This window comes from Gambusia affinis, linkage group LG23 (assembly GCF_019740435.1).
Source record: "Gambusia affinis linkage group LG23, SWU_Gaff_1.0, whole genome shotgun sequence".
In the NCBI taxonomy this organism is placed as follows: Eukaryota; Metazoa; Chordata; class Actinopteri; order Cyprinodontiformes; family Poeciliidae; genus Gambusia; species Gambusia affinis.
Window position 1 is genome coordinate 17081123 of NC_057890.1, and position 23939 is coordinate 17105061.

The following is a 23939-nucleotide window of genomic DNA, read 5'->3' on the forward strand; positions in this document are numbered from 1 at the left end:
TTCTATTTTGAATCAACCAGTAAAGTAAAAATACTTTTATTCTTGCAACATTCAGCTATTTCCTTTGAACATTATCCTGAGATTGTTTCATTACAGAAACATTCAACTCAGATCATATTTTAAATATATCAGCACAGCTCTCATTGTTACAACTCAATGAGTCATAAATGTGTTGGCTGCAAGCTGACACTTAATTTAAGACACAAATGTTGGAGTAAACTCTTTTGTTAACCATTGTTGCAGGTTAAAGGCCAAACTCTTTTTGTTTCTGCTGGTTTGAGCTACGTTTAGTCATCCACACCTCTTTCCTTCCTTCCTGCTGCCCTCTTTTTCTGCTGTTTCTAGGAATAAAAGCTGCGCTGCTTCACAAAATGCCAACCAGCAAAGCTAAAGAAGCAATTTACCAAATTACACCGACCCTCTAATGTCTGATGTCCAAACTTTTTGTCTGGTGGGCCCAAAAAATATCATTTTGAAAACTAAAATCACAAAAAATTTGATTTTATTTTACCAATTCAACTGAGCATAAACTATTTTAATTAAACAAATAATCTGATTTGTTGGAAATTAATCGTAAATCCAAAATGTTCAATGTTTTTACTCGTTAAATAAAAAGCTTTTAGTTTTCTTTCTATTTTGGGGTCAATTAGAGAAAATATTTTGTCTGTTTTCTCCAATAAAAACAGCACGTCCTAGATCTTCATTTGAAAACACTAGCTGTGTTTAGTGAAGTTTTAATACATCAATTAAAAGCAGATTTGGTGAATTTGGCAATATGTGGTCCTAGTTACCATGACAACAGAGGAAAGCAAGAAAGCCTGGAAAAGAAGATCACTTTGTGTTGCGTCTAAGGAAATTTTAACTTATAAGTCGCAGTTTTGTCATAATTTATCCTCTAACTGTAATCGAGAGGGTCGCACAGAATGAACCCAGGGCCCAGAAATGGCCCTCACTCCTCACTTTGAACATCTTTGCTCTAAAGTGAAGTCAGCAATAAAAAAATGAATAAAAATAAAACTGGCAGGAGTGGAGCCTTGTTGTTGAAGCCTTTGTGTTGTGAAGACACCACAGTTTTTCTCTTCAGCGTATTTATTGCACAGATTACAGGTAACGATATTATATGAGGGTAGAGTAGATACGGTTACACCACTACTCAGTGGCTAATGTTCTGAACCATTAACAACATTCAAGTTAGCTTGTAGTACATTATAAGTCATGTTTTATACGTATATTAGTTAGACCGTTGTGCACTAATCAACATCAAGTGCACTCACACTGATGATTCGTTGTGTCCAAACAGTTTAAAGGGACCCCAAGTTATCTGACCGCTAGAAATCAAATGTATTTGTCATAAAGATAACAGTGATCCACAAAGTTATAACCCACTAATAAGACAGAATTATGTTCTATTCAGGATTAGCTCACACCATCTTAGCTAGCTGCAGTGTCATTCGCAGTTATCTTCTATCTGTGCTGCGGTGGCGTAGGGATAGCGCGACCCACACGGGTTCGATTCCCGGACCCGCGAACATTTACCGCATGCCTTCTCCTCTCTTCTTCCCCCTTTCCTGTCAGCCTACTTTCATATAAGGGACACTAAAGCTCACAGAAGACCCTGGAGGGGAGGAAAAAACAAAAGAGTGATTAAATAGTTTTAATCACTAAATGGTCAAAAACACTACACAGAATGTTTTAGAAGCTAGATTTATTATGTAAGAGTGGTGCATTTGGGCACAATTACTGATTTATGCATGATCAAATCATTTCTTAGCTTAGCCAATGCTAGCTAAAAAGAAGCTGGCCCAAACCGGTTTAAACCAGATCAAACCTACCGTTTCCAACTTCACAGAGTTTCCTTCGACGGCTTTTGATTTCTACGCTAGTTTCAAGGTTTGGTTTGGCTTCTTTTGCAATCGTTTTTGTTTGTTTTTATCTTTTTTCATTTAATTTCTAAATTGGAACAGAAAAGCCAGTTTAGTTATATTTTATTTTCCATTTCGCAGCTTCATAATAAAATCTCTGACTTTGGATCACTTTTTACCCCTTAGTCCAAATAATTTGGTCATACCAAAAACAGGACAGATTAAAAAATTGTAAAAAAATAAAACATATTTAACTGCTTGTCTTTGCCAAACATGAACAGCACAAGAAGTTAATTTGTGAAAAGGCCAACAAATTAAGCACATGGTGCCATTTTAGTACTTTTGGAAAATGTCTTTCCTTCTTTCATAAAACCTAGAACCTAAATGTTTGTTTGTGCTGCGATAATCCAACCGTAGTTTGGGAAAAGTTGACTTAAAATTTTTTTTAAATGCTAACTCGTTAACATTTACGTTCACGGTCACTTTAATTTATAACGATATTGAATCTCTCTTCCAACTAAAACCATTTAGGGTCCCTTTAACCTCAAGTACACAACATGTACCACATCCTAGTCTACAGACACAATACTACATCAGAGGCAGTGTGTGTTGTTGTACCAGCTCCTGCAGGAGGCGCTGAGATGAACTCACTCTCATTTCGGTCAGGGCGGTTAGTCCAACGTCTGAATTTCCATCCGATCCCTGAATGAGCCCAAAGTGAAAGGAGAGAGTGATGGTGTTCCCAGGAGGCAGGCTGGGTTTTGTAGTCCAAAGTTTCACGTCCCATGATTGTGTCATAATGAAAGAAGTAAATAAAAATATATCTGTACATAGAAAAAGTCTTTAAAAGTGTTTTTCTTCTTTGCGGTCAGTCCAATTCGGTCCCAATAATCCCAGTTTTAGCAGCAAGACACTTGTGTTTGTGGCAAATGGATTGGAATTCAACTCCACACACAAGTTTAAAAGCACTTATATGTACAGGTACTGTACAGGTGGTCCCGTTCAGACAGAGAGCCAATCAGACGCTAGAGCAGCTCATGTTCTTCATTACTGGCATTACATTAGAAATCTAAGCTCCATGAAACACTGGAAACAAACACAAAACACCTCAATAATTCAGCTTCATCACAATCTGCTCTAAAATGCACAATTAGATTTTTTTTTAAAGTAATTTCTTGATTGAAACCCTTTGGATCATATTTATTTGCTTTTATGTTTTTTTTCTCTCCTCACTTTGATAAATATGGGTTTCCACTTGGCTCTTGCTAACCTAATCAAAGAAAGTTAGGTTTGTAGATTAAAAAAAGTTAAGAAATATGGTTAAAAACATGTAAAAATAAACATATTACTTTGACACAGCAAAATAATGTATCACATAAAATGTACAACAGCACACTGATGAGAATCCTGAACCATCGCTTCAGATTATTTCACATTTTTTGGTATAAGCGGGGTTACCATCACTGTTGGAGTGTAAAGATTTTTATTAAACTATATTTATTTTTTGATAATGCTGCCAACAACAAGTCTAGAGAAGCTTTAACTTCTTAAGGTAACATTTTCAAGAATTAAACAAGGAAAGGTTGATCAAAATATGTATATTTAATGTTTTTTTATGTAGGTGGATTTGATTTTACATTTGTCTGGATTTATTACATAAAATAGCAAATCAAATCTGATGTTTCTGATGAATAAACATGACTGGGATGAAACCAGCTGATAAAAAAATTAAATCGAAGCAGCCATTTTCTAATAATAATAATAATAATTTATATTCTTGTTATACGTCTGGAAATTGGATGAAAACAAAACCAAACCTTTTTTTGATATCTATACATTTTGTTTTGTTAAACATCTCCTTTCTACCATCAAACGTTTCATTGTTTATTTTATTTTTAACCAATGCAGCTCTGGCTCTCAGACTGCAGTTATTGCAGAGTAGAAAAGTAAATATTTTACAAACATTACTAGTGACTGTTTTAACTAAATATTGCATCAGAAAGGCGTGTCATCTACAGCAACTATTTGCTTCAACGTTGAAGCAAACAACACGGAGCTACTAAAGCTAAAATCAACTAACTGCTTTCTGTGCAGCAGAAGCTTATTATCCAACTGGGAGCTTTAAACATTTATTGTATGGCTGAAAAAAGCTCCATGTAGGCGCTCACAACCAGTAGATTAAACTGGATTATTATTATAACTAACTGACAAAAACTAATTTGAATGTGGTTTGGTTCACATGTTACACAATAAACCGTTTCCAGTACTAAACTGGTTTAAGTCCTTGGTTAGCACCAGACAATATTTTCAGTTAAATCTAAAAATTATATATTCGACTCAGTTCTTTTTTTATATGAGCAGACGTCAATAAATCCTGCTATAAAGGTTGCGTTAAAATCCCCTGGTTGTTGAAAGTAAACAATATTGCAGGGAAGGCTGAGATAAAAGGGTTATTTAGTATTTTATTAAAATTAGGGTAACTAACCCTCAAATAAACTTATTTTTTATGTTAAATTGTCCAAATTGGTTACTTAGGGTTTTAAGTTTATGTCTTTGTTCAAATTTCGACCCTTTTTTGTGTGAATTTGTTTTCTTCTGTTATATTTTTGTATAAAACCGTCTCAGTGCTGCCCCCATAGGTTGAATAATTGCTACTGCGGTTGAATTCTTCAGTCTAGAACCATTTATTGTATTTTAATCACTTATTGTAAAAATCCCTCAAAATGATAAGAATTTTGATTTATTGTCTCAAAAAGTTCCAATTAATAATGTTATAAAAACAAAACTGACATCATGGAAACATTATTTTTACCTTTTCTCCATTGTTGGAGCCACAAGAGAGCCAATAAATATCAGTAATTTTGAAAATATTATTAAATGTAGTAACTGTGTGGATTGTCAGGCTTTCTGCATGTTTCACCATCTATAATTTCAGGCTTCTGAATACTTTCTAAAACCATAATGAATTGTTTTTAAGACCTATAATACAAATTTCATCCAGCAAACTGGTGCGAAATTTGCAATTACAAATGATAGACACAAAAAAGCTACTTAGATTTTTATAGGTAGCTTTTACCATCTGGGTGCCTCACCTTTTTTGTCATTTTGTCAAAAAAAAACAAATAAAACATGACTGAAAAATGAATTTAGTAATTTAAACAGAAAAACTCTTAAACAAGGTACATTTTAACTCATTCTCTTCTATATTTTCAGATGCTTTAATGATGGCTTGGATTGTCTGGCAACTTACTGATTATCATAAAATCCTGGAGGTGTTTTGGATAATATTCTGTGGATTTCCCACTTGGATTTTTAAAAGGGAATGAACGTAATCATGATTAAAGATGTAAAACGTAAAACATTTCTCAATGTAAACCCTGTTGTTAAACAAGACGTTTTCCATGTGATGAAATTCCAGAGTAAATTGAACAAACAGGGATATATATATTTCCACAGCAGCAGCTAAAACTAAACCAGGTAACAGTCATTTTCCAAGAGATTTCTGAGAAGAACATCACATTACAAAAGAATTTAAAATCCTATTAGACACAGAGAGACGTGTCCAGTCAGTTTCTTTAAAAACCATCCCAAGTCGGCTGGGCGACAGAAGTCCATCGAGCGCCACCGATTGCCCAAAAAAAAAGAAAAAAAAAAAAAAAGAAGAAGGGGTACATCCCGAGTGTTGAAGTTTACCTTCCCCTCTTTTCTTCTCCAGTCTCTGCTCACTATAATCACCCTTCAACGCCTCAGAGTCTCCCCCTGGTGGCAGAGAACTTCCAAAGCTCATAAGACGTTTCCGTTAACAGACGAGGTCGGACGGCGGCGGGCGCTCACTGGCCGGATTCAGCCGACAGCCGCGCCTCATACAGACTCAGGGCGTGATGCACAAACTCGTACTGCTCACCTGTTTGGATCATACCTCCTCTGCACAAGAGGGAACACAAAACACTGGTTACTATTTATTTAATTAACCTAAAATGCTACATTAAAGCAAGGCTGACTTTATATTACTTTATGCTTGTCTTTTTCCTTTTTTTGGACTGCATCACAGTTAACGTCACAACTTTACAGGATTACTTTTTTTTTTTAAATCACTTCAATTAAGGCAAATAATAATAAATCTAGTAAATATTAAGTGTGTTATTTGAAGCAGAAATAAACAATACAGGTAAGTTACTGACAAAGTGTTTGAAGTGCTTCTAAGAGCTGAAAATGAAGCTTAAAAACTTCAATTTGCACTTTGTCATAAGTGCAAATTACATAGAATAGAATACGTATGGTTGGAGTTCTAAACGCATAACTGACAAATTATTGTTTACTTTAGGGCTGCAAAGAATCAACTGCCAATTACTGGCTTATTAGATTCGCTTGGATCTTCTTTTAGTGTTGTAGTTTGGCTCCCATCCAGCAGAGGGCGCTGATGGTCATTCTGAGGCAGAACCAGTTGATACAGAAACAAAGATGGCGGGTACATGAAAAGGATTTCAGTTTGAGATGTTAAATGCACTTTATGTGGTTCTGTTTTTAAATATAAACACTGAAACAGCTCTTTCAGTTTCACTCTAACATTGTTTATTCTGCTCAGGTCAGATAAATCCGCTCACATCAGTCTCATGGCAAAGCCACAAAATCTTACTGAGAATTTTGTCTAGTTTTTAGTGAAAATATGTTAGTACACTTGAAATAAAGCAAAACTAACTTACAAGTAACTTTTCAAGATATAGGAGCTTGTTTTGAGTGAATAATTTTTTTAAATTGAAAAAGTTCTAGTTCAATTGGCAGATTATTTCAATTACAACTAGAATGTATTTTTTTTAATCAATATTAAGAAATTAAACAAGTTCCTACATTTAATAAAAGGTTACTTGTAAGTTAGTTTGTCTTATTTCAAGCATGCTAAGATATTTGTACTTGAAACTAGAGAAAATACTTGGTACGATTTTGTGTTTTTGCAGTGTAATTGTAATTTTTTTAGCTATTTTTACCTGTCGGCTCGGAGCTGGCAGGTGATGTTTAGCACATCCACCACCCCCTCCACCTGCAGCTGCCGGCAGCCTATCGTCGTGGCGATGAAGCATCCCGTCCGGCCAATCCCAGCACTGCAAACACAGGAACACACAGGTTGAGTGTTTTCAGACATTTTATCGGCAGAGGGAGCGAAAATCGAGTTGGTACCTGCAGTGGACGATGACGGGCCCCACGCAGGCGGCGGTGCGTCTCTCAGCCTCAACATCAGCCATGAGCTGCAGTAGCGGCAGCGCCGAGTCCGGGGTTTTGTGGTCGGGCCATGATGTGTACCAGTAATGCTGCAGGATGCGGGTTTGGTTCCCGCACTGCTCAGCGACACAGGAGAAGTCAGAACTGAACCTGAAGCCGGGTTCATCATCACTCTGCAGGAGAATGGAGGGCCTACCTTTAGCGTGAGGCTGCGGGTTGCGTAGTGCTCACACTCCCTGATGCCGTTCACCAGAACCTCCACCTTCCCGTAGATCCCCCTCTTCTCCGGCCAGTACAGAACACACTTCTGCAGACACACAGAGCGCTCAGACCCGATTTACAGATCATACCTGTACATCGTTTTGAGTGGTTCTGCACCAGAAGAAGCCAGACGCAGTAATTCAGATATAAACAGTGTCTCCCATAAACAGAGAGCTGCTGTGAGGCGTTTACATTCCTCTGCATATTTGGGGTCCCATTGCTTACATAGAACTCAGATTGCTATGAACAACCATGAAAAAAAATTTCTAAATTGGATTTCAGTAAAAAGATTTGACTTAAGAATAAAGACTTGTTGTTTGAATGTCGTCAAAAACTCACTGGACTGTGATGCACAGGAAACATAGTTTGGTGTTAATACTACTTAGTACGGTTGTGCACAATAAATATAGTTTAAATTGCTCTTTATTTTTTATTTTTTCCACCTGAATACTGTTTACGTCCCAACTTTATCTTCAAATGCTTTAAGAGCCTAAATACGATCATGTTTACACTATTTTACATTAATTGTGTCCAATATGACATTTGGTGTCATTAGACTACCTTTATTTTGCACACAGAACAATTTCTGAGTGACATGAAATACTGAAATAAAAATGTTCTGCGGCCACTTTTTGCATTTTTTATTTCTGGTTTGAGGCTAAAACTGAAAATATGAAAAACAAAACCTTCTTGGTATTTTGTACCCGATTCAAAAATGATCACCTTTTCATTGTTTGGTAGGGAACTAAATGGACGGATGATGAAGGGATTGTGCTCCTCTTGTTTGGGTTACCTCGTTCTTCTCCTTCAGCTTGGTGATCATGACGATGACGGGCGACTCCTCCTGCCACGCCATCTGCCAGAAGTCGTTCACCGTGTTCACCATGGGACCCTGAGTAGCGATGAAGGCCCTGCTGTCGCCTAGGTAACCCTAAAAAAGAGCCACCGCAGTTTTTCTCTGAAATCTTACATTTTGTAAACATTTATTCATATAAATACAAAGTGCTTCATGTTTTTGAGCCCACCCTGGGGAATGTTTTCTCCCGCTCAGCTTCAGAGATATTATGTACAGTAGGACAAAGAGTTCAAGTGTGACAGTTTAAACTGTTTCTGCAGAGCTTCCTGACAGGAAGGAGCTCCATTGTGTGAGAGTCTGAGAGCGACATTACAGACTGCAGCGGGAGTTCACTTTCACAACGTTTCAACACGAGGAATCCAGAAGAACAAAGAAACGCTGCAGACATTCCAGGTTAATGACAGAGTCCTTCACGGTTTGGGTTTTCATTTTCCTTCTCAACTGATGGAGAAAAACAGACAAAACATCCCAGATACGCAGACACAATAACCTAAAGCTCGATGCAAATATTCAGATTCTCGTAGTTTGCTCTGTTTGGTAAAAGTATATTAGTTATTAGTAACATACGTGTATATGATAAAAACATGAAACAAAAAGCAAGAAACATTATAATGCAGTGGCACAATAAAGGACAGCAATAAAAAGATGAAATCCAGACCAAAATGAATCAATTTTCCAGTCATAATTGGTGGTTTTCTGGGAGTTTGCTCCAAATTTGTGGTGCATAGAACCTGAATGCTGCTTCTCCATGTTTGGTTTTAGGAATGCAGATCTTTAATGTGCTGTGGTGTTACATCATTCAGTGATTTATAAACTAACAGAAAAAGTTTATTCTGTGAGCTACAGAGTATTTTAGTCAGAATGCCAGAAGCAGAGCTCAGATGTTTTTTAGGCAGACCTGTAAAGACTGTTGCAGTAATGAATGTGACTAAAGAAAAATGCATAGGATGAGATTCTTAGGTGGTAAAAGTCTGTCTTTGTAACTGTCTTTGTGTCTCTCTGAAGGTTCAGAACCAGATTTCTGACCTGATCTCTAGTTTCTAACTGTAAGCTACATGCTGCTACTAGATGGTTCCTTTTCTCCTCTCCACAAATCTTCAGATCAGCAATTAATATTTCCAGATCAATTAAAAAACTGAGTTTTAAAAATATCTACGTCAGATAAAGTCTGTAAAATTCAACATTTTTGTCACCAAAAATTGTTTGCAAATGGACAGGAGGCGCACAAAATGCCACATAATTATTCATGGTCATGTCCAAAGAGCTTTGCAAAAAATCTACAAAATACATAATTAGATAAATAAATACAGCCAAAAGTTCATTAAAACTTTACACCAACTGGCTGAAATTTTGTGGATGACAGCTGCTACTCACCCTTATGTAGTTGGCATTGATGTAGGAACTCAGTAGATCATTGCAGCTCTTTGACTTCAGGATCACTCTGGAGTGAGGATCTAAGACACAAGAAGAAGAAGAAGAGATGAGGAAAAGAAAGAGGACGGTGAGGTGAAACATTTTAGACTTCACTTGTTTTAAAGCCTAAACTCTGGTATGTTTTATTTAATCCCTGATAAAAACTCAGACTGGGAATTTGAACGCTACATAGCAGAGGTGTGGATTGACTTCTTTTTGGTCCATCTGCTACAAAATCCAGAGTCAGCATTAGTGTAGCGTCTCAGGACGAGGAAGTTCTTCCATATCACTGAGGCCGAATCATTATGAGCCCAGAATCCTGAGGTTAAACAGAAACCTAAACACAAAACCGCTACTGGGACTTTGTGTTTGTGAAGCTGCAAGAAATCTTTAGTTTTTATTCCAGTTCTATAAAAAAAATTATTTATCCCAATTTTCTGTCAGAATTTGTATCATCAAAGTAACTTCAAAGAGTCGTTTTGGATGGTAATCCTGTGGGCAGAAAGGATCTTCAGTAACAGTCAGTCTTGCAACAAATCGGAAAAGGCCTCTGACTGAAGTTTGTTGCTAGCATCTCAATACCCAACAAGCAGAGATGATGACAGATGACTTCCACCTTCTCTCTTGTTCAACTCTTCTGGGATTTGGCGTTGTAGCTCAGGTATTATCTGAGCTTTCGAGATGCTAATTAGCTGGTCCCAGTTGTAAAAACAATAGCTTGTTGTCATTGTTACGTTTCATAATAACCGTCTGAAGAGCAAAAATCCATCCAGTTGTACAGCATCCAAAACCAGAGGGAATAAAGCATCCAACACCTCAACCAAAAGAAAAATAAATATATAAAAGCATAGAAAAAGAGCAAATCATAGCTAACAGAGTTAGCTTAACTTTACCCAAACATGCTGCCCCCATGTGGGGCATAAATATGTTTAGTAAATCTGTAGGAAATTGGATACCAAAAATACGTTTATGATAAAAACCGACAGGCTTAGAATGGAACCTTGAGGAACTCCAAATGTAACGAAGCTGAAACTGGATCAGCATGTTGCTGTCTCAGTTCAACTGATTTATTGTGTTAATTTTACATAATTAATGACCAGTAAAGGTGTTTAAAGTTTAGATGTTACTGTGAAAGATCGAAGCCGTAATGAGGAAACGCCTCCTTTAAACCCTGAACTCCTGACCCAGATGAAGAGCTTAGGATCGATTAGCAGGGATTACTCTGGATTTGATAGATCCGTCAAAGCAGATCTGCAGACCTGTTAGGACTGACCACAGCCCTGCACAGCACAATGAACACTTTGCAAAGAAAACAGAAAGTGGAGAACAGGAAGAGGTTTGATTGACAGCAGCTTTAGGTGAACATTCCTTTCTCCTGATTGGCTGCAGGAAGGAACACTTCTGTTTTTGATAATCTCACCTCCCACCCTACAAAACATGAGTGCACAATCCAGAAATTGTTCGTTATGTAACATTTTAATCAGAGTAAGTTTCCGACTGTGAGAACGGACTGTGCTCAAAGTAAAATTATTGGAAGAGGAAGGGTGAAATATTCCCCGTCTTTGGGAATGTTAACCTTTGACAACTTCTTGGTTCAAGAGGCAATGAGATATTTTGGAAGAGTTGCTGCTTCTCAGCAACATGGAGGACTTACTGGGCAGAATGGTCTTATATCTGTTCTTAGTGCCATGGTTTGGGATATCCAGCTCCTTAGGGTCGATAAAATTCATCGGGATTTCCTGAGATGGGAGGAAAGACGGGCGTTAGTGACACAGCACACGTTACTCTGAAGATAACCTGAAAGATAACCTCTCAATTATTTTGGCCATTTTCTGGACTTCTATTTACTTTGTGACCTATTAGGCTTCCTGGAACAGGTTAGGATAGATCTATGGGCAATACAAGACATGTTCATTACATTTTTACACAAAATAATTCTTAAATAATTAGATTTTAATCTGCTCAGTTCAGAATGAGCTGTTTTAGGGTGTCTTGTCGCTTTAAATCCAAATAAGCTGCTGCTGGCCACGCCCTCAACTCAACGTTTACACTCCAGCTAACCAAACGTGTTGGAACTCTGCTGGGGTTGCTAGGTAACGAGCAGAACTCTGCTGGGGTTGCTAGGTAACAGAGCAGTGCCCTTCAAATGCAGTTTTTGAAGCGTCTCATTTTCCAGACACCAACAAACTTTAACTAGGTTTTTTCTTTAAGTGCTTTGACTGTCCAAGTTGAAGTATAAAAACATGCAAGCTAAGAATTTTGCATAATAATTCCCTGTTAGAGCGATTGTGTTCATGCTTTTTAACACTAGTCCTGACATGGAAAAGGTTTAAAGAAATTTAAATAACTTATCCTTCAGTGATAAGTTAAATTATTACAAGTACAAACGTTGTGTAGTTTTCCTCAACACAACTAAAATGTGTTTCTGTGGAGTAATAAACCGTTTAAACGGACTCACAGCGAACTCGATGTGCAGCTTGTGCGTGTTGCTGACAACGTCATGAAGCTGATGCCGTGTCAGCGGTCGTCCGGCCGACAGGAGGTACTCTCGGGCCGCTGCCTCTCTGGGGGTTACCACGGAAACATTGAGGGGTTCCACCGATCCAAGAGCCGACATGTCCAGCACCAGGGACACATTAGAGCCTCGTCTGCGCAGGAAGGATGGGAGAGGACACATAGATTAGTGTCAGGAGTGGAAAGTCTCTTGCTTCCTTCCTGAGTTTTATTGGAAGTTTAAGACTTTTAGGATTTGTGGCTCAAAAGGAAACTTGATAAAACTGGTGATAGATGGAGGTTCTTTCACTTCAGTGAGGTTAAAGCTTAATATTTCTGTTCATGAGAACATCAAGCCAAGGAAATTACAACTCTTAAGCTCTGTCTAGATAAGCTTCAAACTCCATGAAAATACTCAGTCCACATAGTCAGTATGTGGAAAATTGAATAAATTTTTATGCGTTTTGGCATTTCATCCACACAAAAACCCCACTGAAAGACTTTAAAGTCAATTCCCACACATTACAGTTTGTGACAAATAAAGCACCAGTATATCCACATACTTTTTTTTTTTGGCATAATTCTCAGTCAATACATATCCTTGTGTTTTAATAGCTCTATACTCCAAGAATTTAAAAGTAGTTCAACTTATATATCTGTCCACAACAATGAATCTCCTGGCACAGCGTTTTATTCCTAACAGGAAGTTGTGGTTATTTTGAAGATCTCTGATTGGCTGACAGGTTTTAGCTTTGTGCTATACTGCCCCCTAAGGGTTTGGTTTACAACAACACTCAGCGGTGAATTTGTGCTGAAAACTTTTCTGAAACCAATACTGTGTAAGTTTTTTTTTTTTAATGTGGTGGAGAAGTTAGTTTTTATTAAGACCCGGCAGTGTGTTTGTGCAAGGCCACAGGAAAACAAATATAACTTAAAAATGTCACGTGTTTGTGAAGCTAATATTTACACAGATAGCGTTAGCTTATGTTGACTGGGAAGTTTACCACTGCTGCAGATTCAGCTGCTTTCCTGACATTTTTCCATTACTCTCCAACATCGGTGTCATAGCATGTAGCATTAGCAAAGCTAGCATGCAGCATCATTAGGCATTTTCTTTTTCCCTGCCCGTCTGCCTCAGATGTTATGATTGTCTGGTTAGATAAGAGGATAGCATTTAATACTGGCTGAACTCGCAGTGTTTAAACCAGGGGTGTCAAAGGTGTGGCTCCGGGGCAATTTGTGGCCCTTGGACTGATTTTATGTGGCCCTTAACTGCAATTCAAGAATCATTACAATTTTGCCCGACCAGCACAGGTGTTTGATGCAGATGGAGACTTTTTACTTGTAATCAAGTTAAAATTATTACTTAAAATGTTGAGAACACAAAGTATCCATCTCTTTATAACTAAGCTTTTATAATAAGTGGAGCCATGTTTGTCCAGGGGTTTATTATTTATGATGAGCACCTGACACTGACCTCCTCTGGTTTTACCAGCTTTTTCTTGCTGCAAAAAACAAATTATGTAAAATACAACAGAATGCTTTGGTGGGTTAACATGAGTGGGCTGACCCGGTCTTTGTCTGGCTACGTGTTGGCCGGTTTCCCCTCCAGGATGCCGTTGCTTCCAATTTGTTTGATTGCTGATTGGCTGGCATCCAGGGTGGACAACACTCACGCTGACAGACACCAGAAAAACATCCTGTTCTCACTCCTGAGCCTCAAATCTTCCTTCCTTTTGTTACCTTAAGAAACACCAAGCGTTCTCCCTGCTCCACCCACCCATCCAGTCAAACAACCAGAACAAAATGGCGTCCGGAGTTCAGGTTCGTTGCTTCTCAGAGGAAGAGACCGGAGTGGCAGATTAAATAAAGAGCTCAGAACCGAGCGATAAAGATGTTTTCTTTATATATGTGAAACTACTTAGCATCAGGAAATGAGCTGCAGAGTTAAAGAGCTGCTAAAGACACAGCAGCTGGAAAAGCAGCGTCTGAGTAGCAACTGTTGGTTTAACTTTAAGCTTCTGCAGCGTCTCCAGAAACATTCAAGGCCTCTGAACCTTTAATATGCATTAAACCTCAACATTCCAGGTATTTAAGGTGTTTTACCTCCAGATTTAGAAATATCTCTGTTCAAACAATTGAATAATTCTGACACTACAGATCACTAAAATTGATATATTTCCATATTTCTGCTGTTCTTCTCTAATAATCTTATTGCATACGCCTGACCTTGTTTGAATTTTGAAAGAGAAAAGTATTTAATCTAAACTAAACTAATGATGAATGGGTTTAAAATAAAATAAAAAACTAGAAAAAGTTCAACATGTAGTTTTTATACTTGACATATTTACTTTTGCAATATTCTTGCCTGTGTGTCTGTTTAACTGAAAATGTTGAATTTTAATTGCAATCTCAAGCTTTTGTTGTGTTTTTATGATGTAAAGCACTTTGAAATGCCTTGTTGCTGAAATGTGCTATAAAAATCCAATTTCATTTGATTTAAAAGGTGAATTTTGGAGCTTTTATTTTTAAATTTTTCTGTAAATCATAAAGTGTTTTACATATAAACTAATACATTTGATAAATACGACGACAGTAACAATAAATAATGTGCTGCTCATGAAACGTACTTCTTCGTTTTAATCAGCTCTTTAGAATTTTACATTTGGAGAAAAATAAAAAAAAATGTTCTGCTTTAAAGCACAAGTATTTCCCCAGGATTTAAAATCAGAAGTTGAATGGTTGAAGGAAGCCCTGCTAACTGAAGTCCAGAAGAACATCATGATTCTCCTTCAGAGCCGAGCAGAAGAAAGAAAGAACTGAAACAATGAGCCTTACATAAGCCGAGCATCCTTATTTAAAAACACGCCTCGTATTGTTAATATGATGGGAGCGGAAAAGGTCATTAATACTCAGGAAACCGACGCAGTTTCAGATGAGAGATTAAAATCTTTTACAATATGTGGCTTCATGGTAGTTTATAGTATGAAGAAATGATGCAACAGTTTTAAAACTCAAAATCCAAAAGAAGATTCTTCACTTGTTTTTGTTTTTATCTGAAATGTTTCAACTTAAAACAAAGCAGATTTTTACCAATTTTGTTATGCAGCAAAAATATATCAGGCTAAGATTTTTTTTTATGAAAATGAAAAGAATAAAGTTGTATTTTTTGGGGAATAGAGTAGTAATATTATGAAAACCCCAACACAAAAAAACTAAACAAAAAAATACAACTTTTTCTTGTAATTTTAAGGTAAATTTGTGTCTTGTTCCTGCAAATATTATGACTTTGTTCTCATATTAACAAAACTGAATTAAGTTAAATTAAAATTAAACAAAAATTCTCAGTCTGGTCCTAAAACTGTTGCATAATGAACTAAAAACCAAAATATTTTCTGTCATTCGTAAATTCTTATTTAGCAAATAAAGTGAGGGGAAAAAAGTCTAAAATTTTATCTGATATGAATAAATTTGAGATGTTATATTTAAGCTGTATTATCCAGCCCCATTTACTAACTACAGTAAGTTTCAGTATTAAAAATACATTTATTTTAAAAAGTACTTGCATCAGAGATGAAATTATCTAAATTATTTAAAATCAAGTATAAAAAGTAAATAAATGTTACAGAAGATTGAAGTGAATCATTATTGAAAGAAAACATAAAGTAACTGATCAGGAGACGATTAAACTAAACCGAAATAATCCAAAACTAGATCTGCTCCTCTTCGCTAAGTTTAGTGGAAAATTTCCAAAGATGCTAATAATATCATAAATGTCTCAGTCATAAACTGAGCGGAAAGAAAAATTCCTGAAATTGCTGCTTCAAATTGAGGAAGACTTGAGGAAGGTGAAGGTTAATGAGACCCAAGATGGAGGAAATGAGTCGCCTCTCTTCTGAAAACACCCAGCATGAAAAAACGACTCAAACCTACGAGACTCAGTCAGAGTAACTCCATCAGAGGCTCAAATCTGCGTTTCATCCAGCTATCAAAAAGGATAAAGCAGTGCAGATATGAACTCTGGTCACTTCTGAACGATAAGATTAATGATGAATTACAACTTTATAGTCCAGTTTCCAGAAATAACACGTTGAATTTTTTTAAGGTTTAGATTCAAACTGATGCTGGGAAACTTATCTGCTCAGAAAGTATATTCCTTGAATTTAACTTTTCATCAAAGCAACATGAATTAGGACATTTGAAAAAGACTTTGATAACAATTTGTGTTGCAGTTATCATAAAACTACTACTTTAATCTCCAAATACTACTTTATTCTTGTCTTTTCTCACAAATTTGTGACTTTTCAAGTTAAGAAATGTCCTTGTTTTTTCTAGAAAATCTCTAAGATTAACCTCAAAACTTCTGATTATTTTCTAGCAAATTTTAGACATTTTCAAACTCAGAAATGTTCACATTTTTATAGAAAATTTTAGAGATTTATCTAAAATTTTAGTTGTTTTGTTTTTTCCAGGAAAAAAACTGGAAAATTCCATGTTTTCTCTAAAAAATGTAAGAAATGAATTTAAAATATTCCGGGTTTCTCTAGAAAATTTTGCTATGCTTTGCTTATTTCTAGACAATTTATTTGAATGGGTTTAATGCAAAGTTCCACTAAAACTTGCATAAAAAGGCTTTTAATGGCATGTTAATTAGTTGAATGATTATATTATAGTTTTTTTGTATTGGAGTTTTTATAAAACTTCTACTTTATTTACCCAATATTACTTTATTCTTGCATTGCTCTCACTTTACTGTCATATGACTTTATTTTCATATTTTGACAACTGTATTCTTGTAACAGAATGTTTTTTAACAGTATTTGTGCTTCTTATAGTTAGCTAAAAATTAGTAATAAAAATTAGTAATAAATATATTAATTATAACAGTCTTTGTTATCAGAATATTATCAAGATAAAATAGTAAATCCAGATGATCTCTTTTGGTTCTCCAGCCTGTAAAAAGTTTCTAAAAACAACACAAACAAAAACTATTCATTCTTCTATTTCTGTGAAACTGCTAAAAATCAAGTTAATGAGGATAAAAATGAAAAAGATAAATCCTCATGTTGCCTCTTCTGCAGCACGTACAGAACCGAACACCTGACTGCTTCAACAATCAGAGGTCAGAGGTCACTGTCCTCTTTACACACACAGCGTATTGTTCTGGTGGCTCATTAGGACGGTTTTCCCCTCCAAACATTATGAACATTTCCACATTTCTTCCTGTTTTCTAATTATTTTGCTCCATCGTGTGTCTCAATATAAACCATAAAGCGGATCTGAAAAGGTTAAATTAAGAGACTTAATATAGTTTTTATCTCAGTTGACTGGCTAAACAGTTGGTAACTGATGATAAATTAAAATAAATTGATTTAGGGGAGAATAAGATCTCAGATTAAAGGAATAATTTGGATTTATTGTAGTTTCTAACTTTATTAAACACTTCCTGTGCGCTCACCTCTCCTGCAGGCCTGCAGCCGGTTTCATCCTGAAGGGGGAGGGGCAAGGTTTCTGCTCGTTAGCGCCCGTTACCGGGGGAACGCTGGTTGGCAGGGTGTGGCTGTCGGTGTTGATGATTGGCACAGGGCTACAGAAAACCAACAGAAAACCAACAGAAAAATGGCGCTCAGGATGAGATTTGACAAACTACAAGACAAAAACAAAGACCAACTCATGCTTTGACTCTGCATCAAAGCCATTAGAGGAAAAAAATGAATTTCTGCCAAATAACTTGGAAATTTTTGGAAATTTCTGATTTGCAAAAGTTGAGATTTTTTTTCCAAAAATTTTTACTTTAGGAGCTCAGACATTTGGTTGCTCTTTCTAGAAACTCTGACATTAATCTCAAAATTTCTTAGTTTTTTCCTTGCATATTTTAGACTTTTCAAGGTCGAACATTTTCTTGTTTCTTCTCGCAAATTTATTGGATTGATCTCAAAATTTATACATTTTTCTAGCAAACTTATTAGCGTAATCTAAAAATGTTTGAGGTGAGGGGTGTTCTATTAAATTTAAAACTTTTTATTCTCAAAAATTTCTAAAGTTTTCTCCAAAAATATCTAAGAGATTTTACTCAAAATTTCTTAGTTTTCTTGCATATTTATTAGATTTATATAAAAATTTGAGTTTTGTCTAGCAAATTTTAAACTTTTTATACTGAAAAATGTCCAAGTTTTTTCTAGAAACTTTAAGAGATTCATCTCAAAATGTCAGTTTTTCTAGCAAACATTTTGGATCTCAGAAATTTCCAGGTTTTCTTTAGAAAAATTTAAGAGTTTAATTAAAAATTTTACGAGTTTCTTTTAGTAAATTTTCAACTTTTCATAATCAGAAATTTCCAGCTTACTTCTAGTCAATTTATGTGATTATTCTAAAAATTTCTGTTTTTTTCTGGAAATTCTCAAGTTTTCACCCTTTTTATTTCTGAGCCACAGGCTGATATCAGCAGCTCGGTTTGCTGCAGGTTTAGTTGCTTTTGAGTTTTTTTTGGTGGAAATTTATCGTCTTTTTTTTCAATCTACAGTGGCCCTAATGCATCATCGTCAATCCACACGCATCAAAACATTAACTGGAACATATAAAATAAGTTTAAAATACTAAATCTTTATTGCAATATTCAAATGTCTGAGGACAGGAAATAAAAAAATTGTAAAAACTGATAAACAGGAACAAACTGTGTAAATGTTAAGCACAGCTGGTTTATTATTTCTGATCATTTAAGAGGTCACAATCTTCCTTTGGTCGGCTCACCTGGGCAGAGGGACGACAGGAGGAGCGAGGCGGCGGCAGGCTCTGATTGGCTGCTGCTGGTGAATGGGCGTGGCTACAGCTGGCGGGAGCTCAGATTGGACCATGCTTTCTGACGTCACAACCTGAAACAAAACAGCCGTCTTTACCGCAACAGAAACATTTCACAAAATCAGCAAAATAAAAAATCTGATGTCTCAGACCTGGGTGCCCTTTGACCTCTTGTGAGAGTCGGGGGCGAGGGTCAGGCTCACGATGTGGTCGGGGGGCGGAGCTTTGAGCTGCTTCTCAGTAACGGGAACTTTCTGCTTCATTCGGTACAAAACCTGAGCAAAAAATAACCTGATTAAAGATTAAAGTCTGATCGTCCCATCATTAAATAAATAAATAAATTTACTAATTTAGCTTTTTATTTATTAATAAATTATTTGAAGGTCGTTTTTTATTTAATAATCAATTTTTGCCTACTTTAATTTATTGATTATAATGAGTGCTGATTATTATTATTATTTTACCACAATTATCCAATTAAATTTATTTCTGAACATATTTGCAACAAGAAATACAAAAAAAATAAAACAGACAAAATCTATAGATATTAATATAATCAAACATAAATTAAGCTGTAAATACTAATAAACAATAATGTGTAAAGTGAGGTCAGGAGTGTAAAGCATAAAACATAAATAAACTTTGTTTTTATTATTTTACTAACTCAATAAGTGTTTAATTTACTTTAATTAAAGCTGGAAAAATAAATATCTGTAATGGTTGAATTTCTAATATGAATGAATAAAATGTATTAACTGTGTGTGTAAATGCAGTTTCCTTGAAGTTTGGGCTGATTTTGAAACATATTTTTTGTTTGTATTGACATTTAGAGACATTTGTGACGACTTCAAGCACAGAAAGGTTTACATTTTTAATATAAATTAACATTAAATCTCTACTTAACTTGATTTTTTTTTCATTTGACATCTGATTGCTTTTATCAATATTCTGATTGATAAAAGCAATCAGAAGAGATCCTGCTGGAAACTGAAGGAAGTGTTTGAGGTTTCTGTGTGTTGGGGCGCCCCCATGTGGTTCAAGTGTCAAACTACAAAGGAAGGAATGGAAAATATACGCATTTTACTTGAAATGGATTTACTCTTTAAAACTCAGGTTATTAATTATTTACTAAATTACCATTTAAATCTATTTAGATATTTATTTTATTTTATTAGCATTTATTAGTTTTTATCATAATATTAATGTTAATTAATTTTTTTCTCCAATTTTTTGCTTATTTATGTAACATTTAACAATCATGTGTTTGATTTATTCCTCTTATTTTTATTTATTTCATGAATATAGTTACTACATCTACTTTTGACTTCTACATGTCTAATTTAAACACTTATTGTCTTCTTCCCCATTTTAACATTTCTTTTTTTACTGCTGTATTTTTTTAAATCTTTTATGAATTTTTGTAAGTTTTATTTAAATGTCATTTTGTTACTTAATGCCTACCAGAACTTTGACACAATCATCTCAATGTCCTGCAGCTCACAATAATTAGTTGCTGATGTGTTAAAAGATTATTTCTTTATTTGTAAAACTGAAGAATAATTTCAGATGATGCTCAACATTCTTCATTTTACAGTTTCTTGTAGGAGTTTTCATAAAATTATGACTTTATTCTCATAACATTACAACTTTATTTTCTTAATATTATGACTCTATACTCCGAATTAAAAACAAAAAACATCTTCATCGGACATATAATTCTTGTCACAAACAAGAGACAGTAGTCAGCAGAAAAAGACCCGGAAATACTAAGAGGTCTATTTTGCAAAGCACATTTAATATTTTCTGGTAATATGATCTATAAGCAATATTATAAAAAAAATCTCAGAATGCTATATAACTTTTTTATACTATATTTATTTATACTTTTAAAGAAATAGAGGTACAGGAATGGGTAAGAACAGGAAGTGATACTGAAGCTTAGTGGTGATAAATTACTCTTCATACCTTATTAATCAGATTTTTCTTAATCTACCATAACATAATCTGAAGGCTTTTTACTCCATTTGGGGAGCAAATAAGTTGATTTATTTACTAATATTCAACATAATCAAAGTCTAAGAGTGGAAAAATGTGACTTTTTTTATCATGTAGTTAATCAACAGACTGAGTTGGGTTTGCAGAGTAAAGTTCTTCCTCTATGAATGTGTGTTTACCATTAGACAGGTGATGATGATGAGGAAGAAGGTGAAGAAGAGGACAACGTTGTAGAGGCCATCTCTGCTCCATGCGTGATCCCTCTGATCGTCCTGCAGGACGTTTTTCTTCGGAGACGAAGGGGAAGAGTCTGGGATGTTTCTGCAGCACTGGAAGGAAAACAAACATGGCGGAACGTCGTAAGGTGGCCAAAAAAAGAGCAGAGGATTCTGGGAATGTACACATTTACCTCCGGTTTGACCGCTGTGATGCCGAAGTCGGCCAAATGATGATGAAGGACGCTACGGTTCAGTGATTGGACGATCTCCTTCGCAGGGCGGAGCTCAAAGATGTCCCGCCTCTCAGAGGAGACGAAGAGCTCGATGCCGTTTCTGGCCTGTAAGGAGCGTCCGTCCAACAGGAAGTGAGCTAAATACGAAGATGAAACGGACTGGGACGGGAGGGAGACTTACATTCAGCTTGTTGATGTGAACGTGTTGAGGAGCGACGCCGAGCGACGCCGCTACGCCGTCCCGGAACCACAGGAGGTGACTGATGTTCAGCCTCCTCACTCCCACAGCCAAGTACTGAATCAAAGAAAACAAATTAAATACAGGCTGGAAGTTTGGGTACCACGTTTCTCCTTTTCCTTTTAGAGCTAACAGCTATGATGAAAAAGCTTCATTCCTCCTCAAATATTCAGAAGAATCCATTAACACACTGTTTGCAAACTTTTCCCACAGAAAAATTCAAACATTTTCAAGGTAATGTTTGAAAATGGATATAAAAACAATACAAGTGAACTAATTAAAGACAATTTCAGTTCACTTTTATATAATTAATCACAATATCTTGTGATAGTATCTACAGTTTACAGCAGGGACAAGGTAAACAAAAAATAAAACAAAATTTAGTTTTGAAACATTTCTCTTACACCTTAAACACCCAACTGGTCCGAGAACAAAACACTCGGATGCTACATTTAGTAACTTGTTAAATGTATTAAATTAGCTATATTTAGCAAGTTACTAATTATAGCTAGTTACTACCCAACTCCGCTTTTAGAAATCATTAGTGTCCAGTTTGAACATCTGCTGTCCTGAGATTCTGACCAACTGGATAAATATTCAATTAGCACCAAAATGTAACAATTATTCCACTCCAAACAGTCCTTTGTGATATTAAAGGATCCAAAAGTGATACAGATCACCTCTGCCTTTATTACTTGTCCTGAACTTATCCATAAACCCAGTGAGCTGATATTTATCGTTTCCTCTAAGTGAATAAAAGCAAAACATACTCAGAGAATATCAGATTGCTTTATAAAATGAGATTAGAGGAAAACAAACAAGAAGTCTGACCTCTGCAGCTTTCTGTCCACCAATCTGAAGCCCACCGGCTGTTTCAACATCCCTGTGTGTGTGTGTGTGTGTGTGTGTGTGTGTGTGTGTGTGTGTGTGTCTGCACAGGTGAATTGACAGGACATTTCGCCTGTATACACGCAACACTAACGGGACATTTTGAATTAGTGGGACAGTGCCGATGTCCTCATAATTCTTGCAACATAAAAATGATTGGAGGGGGTTTGAATGGATGCCAAAGGGTTAAATTCCAAAAATCAGGCAAAGTCCCAATAATTCACAATTACATGACATTTGTGTATAACCTGTGTATCGATTTTGCGCCCCCGGTGGTAACTTTAGGTACTGCACTTGCTCATGAATAATTCACACATGTGTATATTTTTAGACATGCCGATTGGCCAGCATATGGGAGTCCCTGTAATGAAGGTTTTTGCGGGGAAAATGTGTGTTAAATAACAATTCTTCTAAAAATATGCTATTTTATTGAATGAAAATCTGGCTAAATTAAAACAGTGATCATTTCAGATGTACTAAATCAGTAGCTGGCTGTTGGGTGATTCATTTCAATAAAGTTAATCTTTAACCTATGGTTTTATAGTATACTGAAGGAGATAAGAGGATTAATAATATTGTGACTAAAATGTCAGTGGCCTAATGATATGATATTACTGACCATAACATATTTTTGGATTGTAAATTAAATATTGAATGATTCAAAGATAGCTGTTAATAAATATTGGGAGATTGAAAGATAATTATCACATGCAAATGTAATAGTTTAGGTGTAGAGACAAACCTTACTCAACTAAATCCTAACCTACAGTGATGCAACTCACTGGATGTTGCAGATTTAATGAGAAAATATTAATTTTTCTAAAAAGAGACTTAGACTTGTAAGAGGTTATGTAAACATCTCTGAATAACACCATTATATCCATATATACAGTGAATCTGGAAAATATTCACAATGCTTCATTTTTTCCATGTTTGGCTATGTTATAACGTTTTTCCAAATTGTATTAATCCCTATCCTCAAGATTCATAAAACAAATGTCCTATTATGACACAATGTGTGAAAAAGTGTGCAATTTTTGCAAACTAACTAAAAACAGAATAACTTAGAAATTACATTTACATACATAAGTATTCACAGCCTTTATTATGAAGCTCAAAATAGAGCTATTTTCACTGATAATTGCAGAGATTAAGTTCTACAACTTAAATAGAGTCCACCTGTAATAAATTCTGTTGATTTGATTAGATCTGGAAAAGCACACACCTGTCTTTATAAAGTTGCAAAATGGACAATGGATATCATGGATATGCAAACACCAAGCATGAAATAAAATATGTTGTCTGTAGACCTCAGAGACAGCATTGTTTTGAGGCAAAAATCTGGGGAAGAATATAAAAAATTCTGCTGCTTTGAAGGCCCCAATGAGCTCAGTAGCCTTCTTCATTCATAAATGGAATCAGTTTGGAATCACTAGGACTCTCTATTGACCTAGTTGGTTGTCTAAA

General features: G+C 35.7%; 1 protein-coding gene across 3 annotated transcripts in view; it reads right to left on the reverse strand.

Moving 5' to 3' along the window:
* Window positions 1-1071: 1071 nt before the first annotated feature.
* ptprr (protein tyrosine phosphatase receptor type R) overlaps window positions 1072-23939 on the reverse strand; it is a 48347-nt gene continuing 25479 nt past the window's right edge. For all 3 annotated transcript variants that reach the window (XM_044108168.1, XM_044108167.1, XM_044108166.1), the window contains 14 exons: window positions 21528-21641; window positions 21305-21451; window positions 21075-21224; window positions 19053-19175; window positions 18853-18974; window positions 17561-17689; window positions 12068-12257; window positions 11264-11348; window positions 9571-9650; window positions 8134-8271; window positions 7276-7386; window positions 7038-7195; window positions 6848-6961; window positions 1072-5786 (listed from right to left, as the gene is read on the reverse strand). In XM_044108168.1, coding sequence (XP_043964103.1) covers window positions 5693-5786; window positions 6848-6961; window positions 7038-7195; window positions 7276-7386; window positions 8134-8271; window positions 9571-9650; window positions 11264-11348; window positions 12068-12257; window positions 17561-17689; window positions 18853-18974; window positions 19053-19175; window positions 21075-21224; window positions 21305-21451; window positions 21528-21641 — 1755 coding nt within the window. In that variant the 3' untranslated portion in view covers window positions 1072-5692. The remainder of the gene's footprint in view (window positions 5787-6847; window positions 6962-7037; window positions 7196-7275; window positions 7387-8133; window positions 8272-9570; window positions 9651-11263; window positions 11349-12067; window positions 12258-17560; window positions 17690-18852; window positions 18975-19052; window positions 19176-21074; window positions 21225-21304; window positions 21452-21527; window positions 21642-23939) is intronic.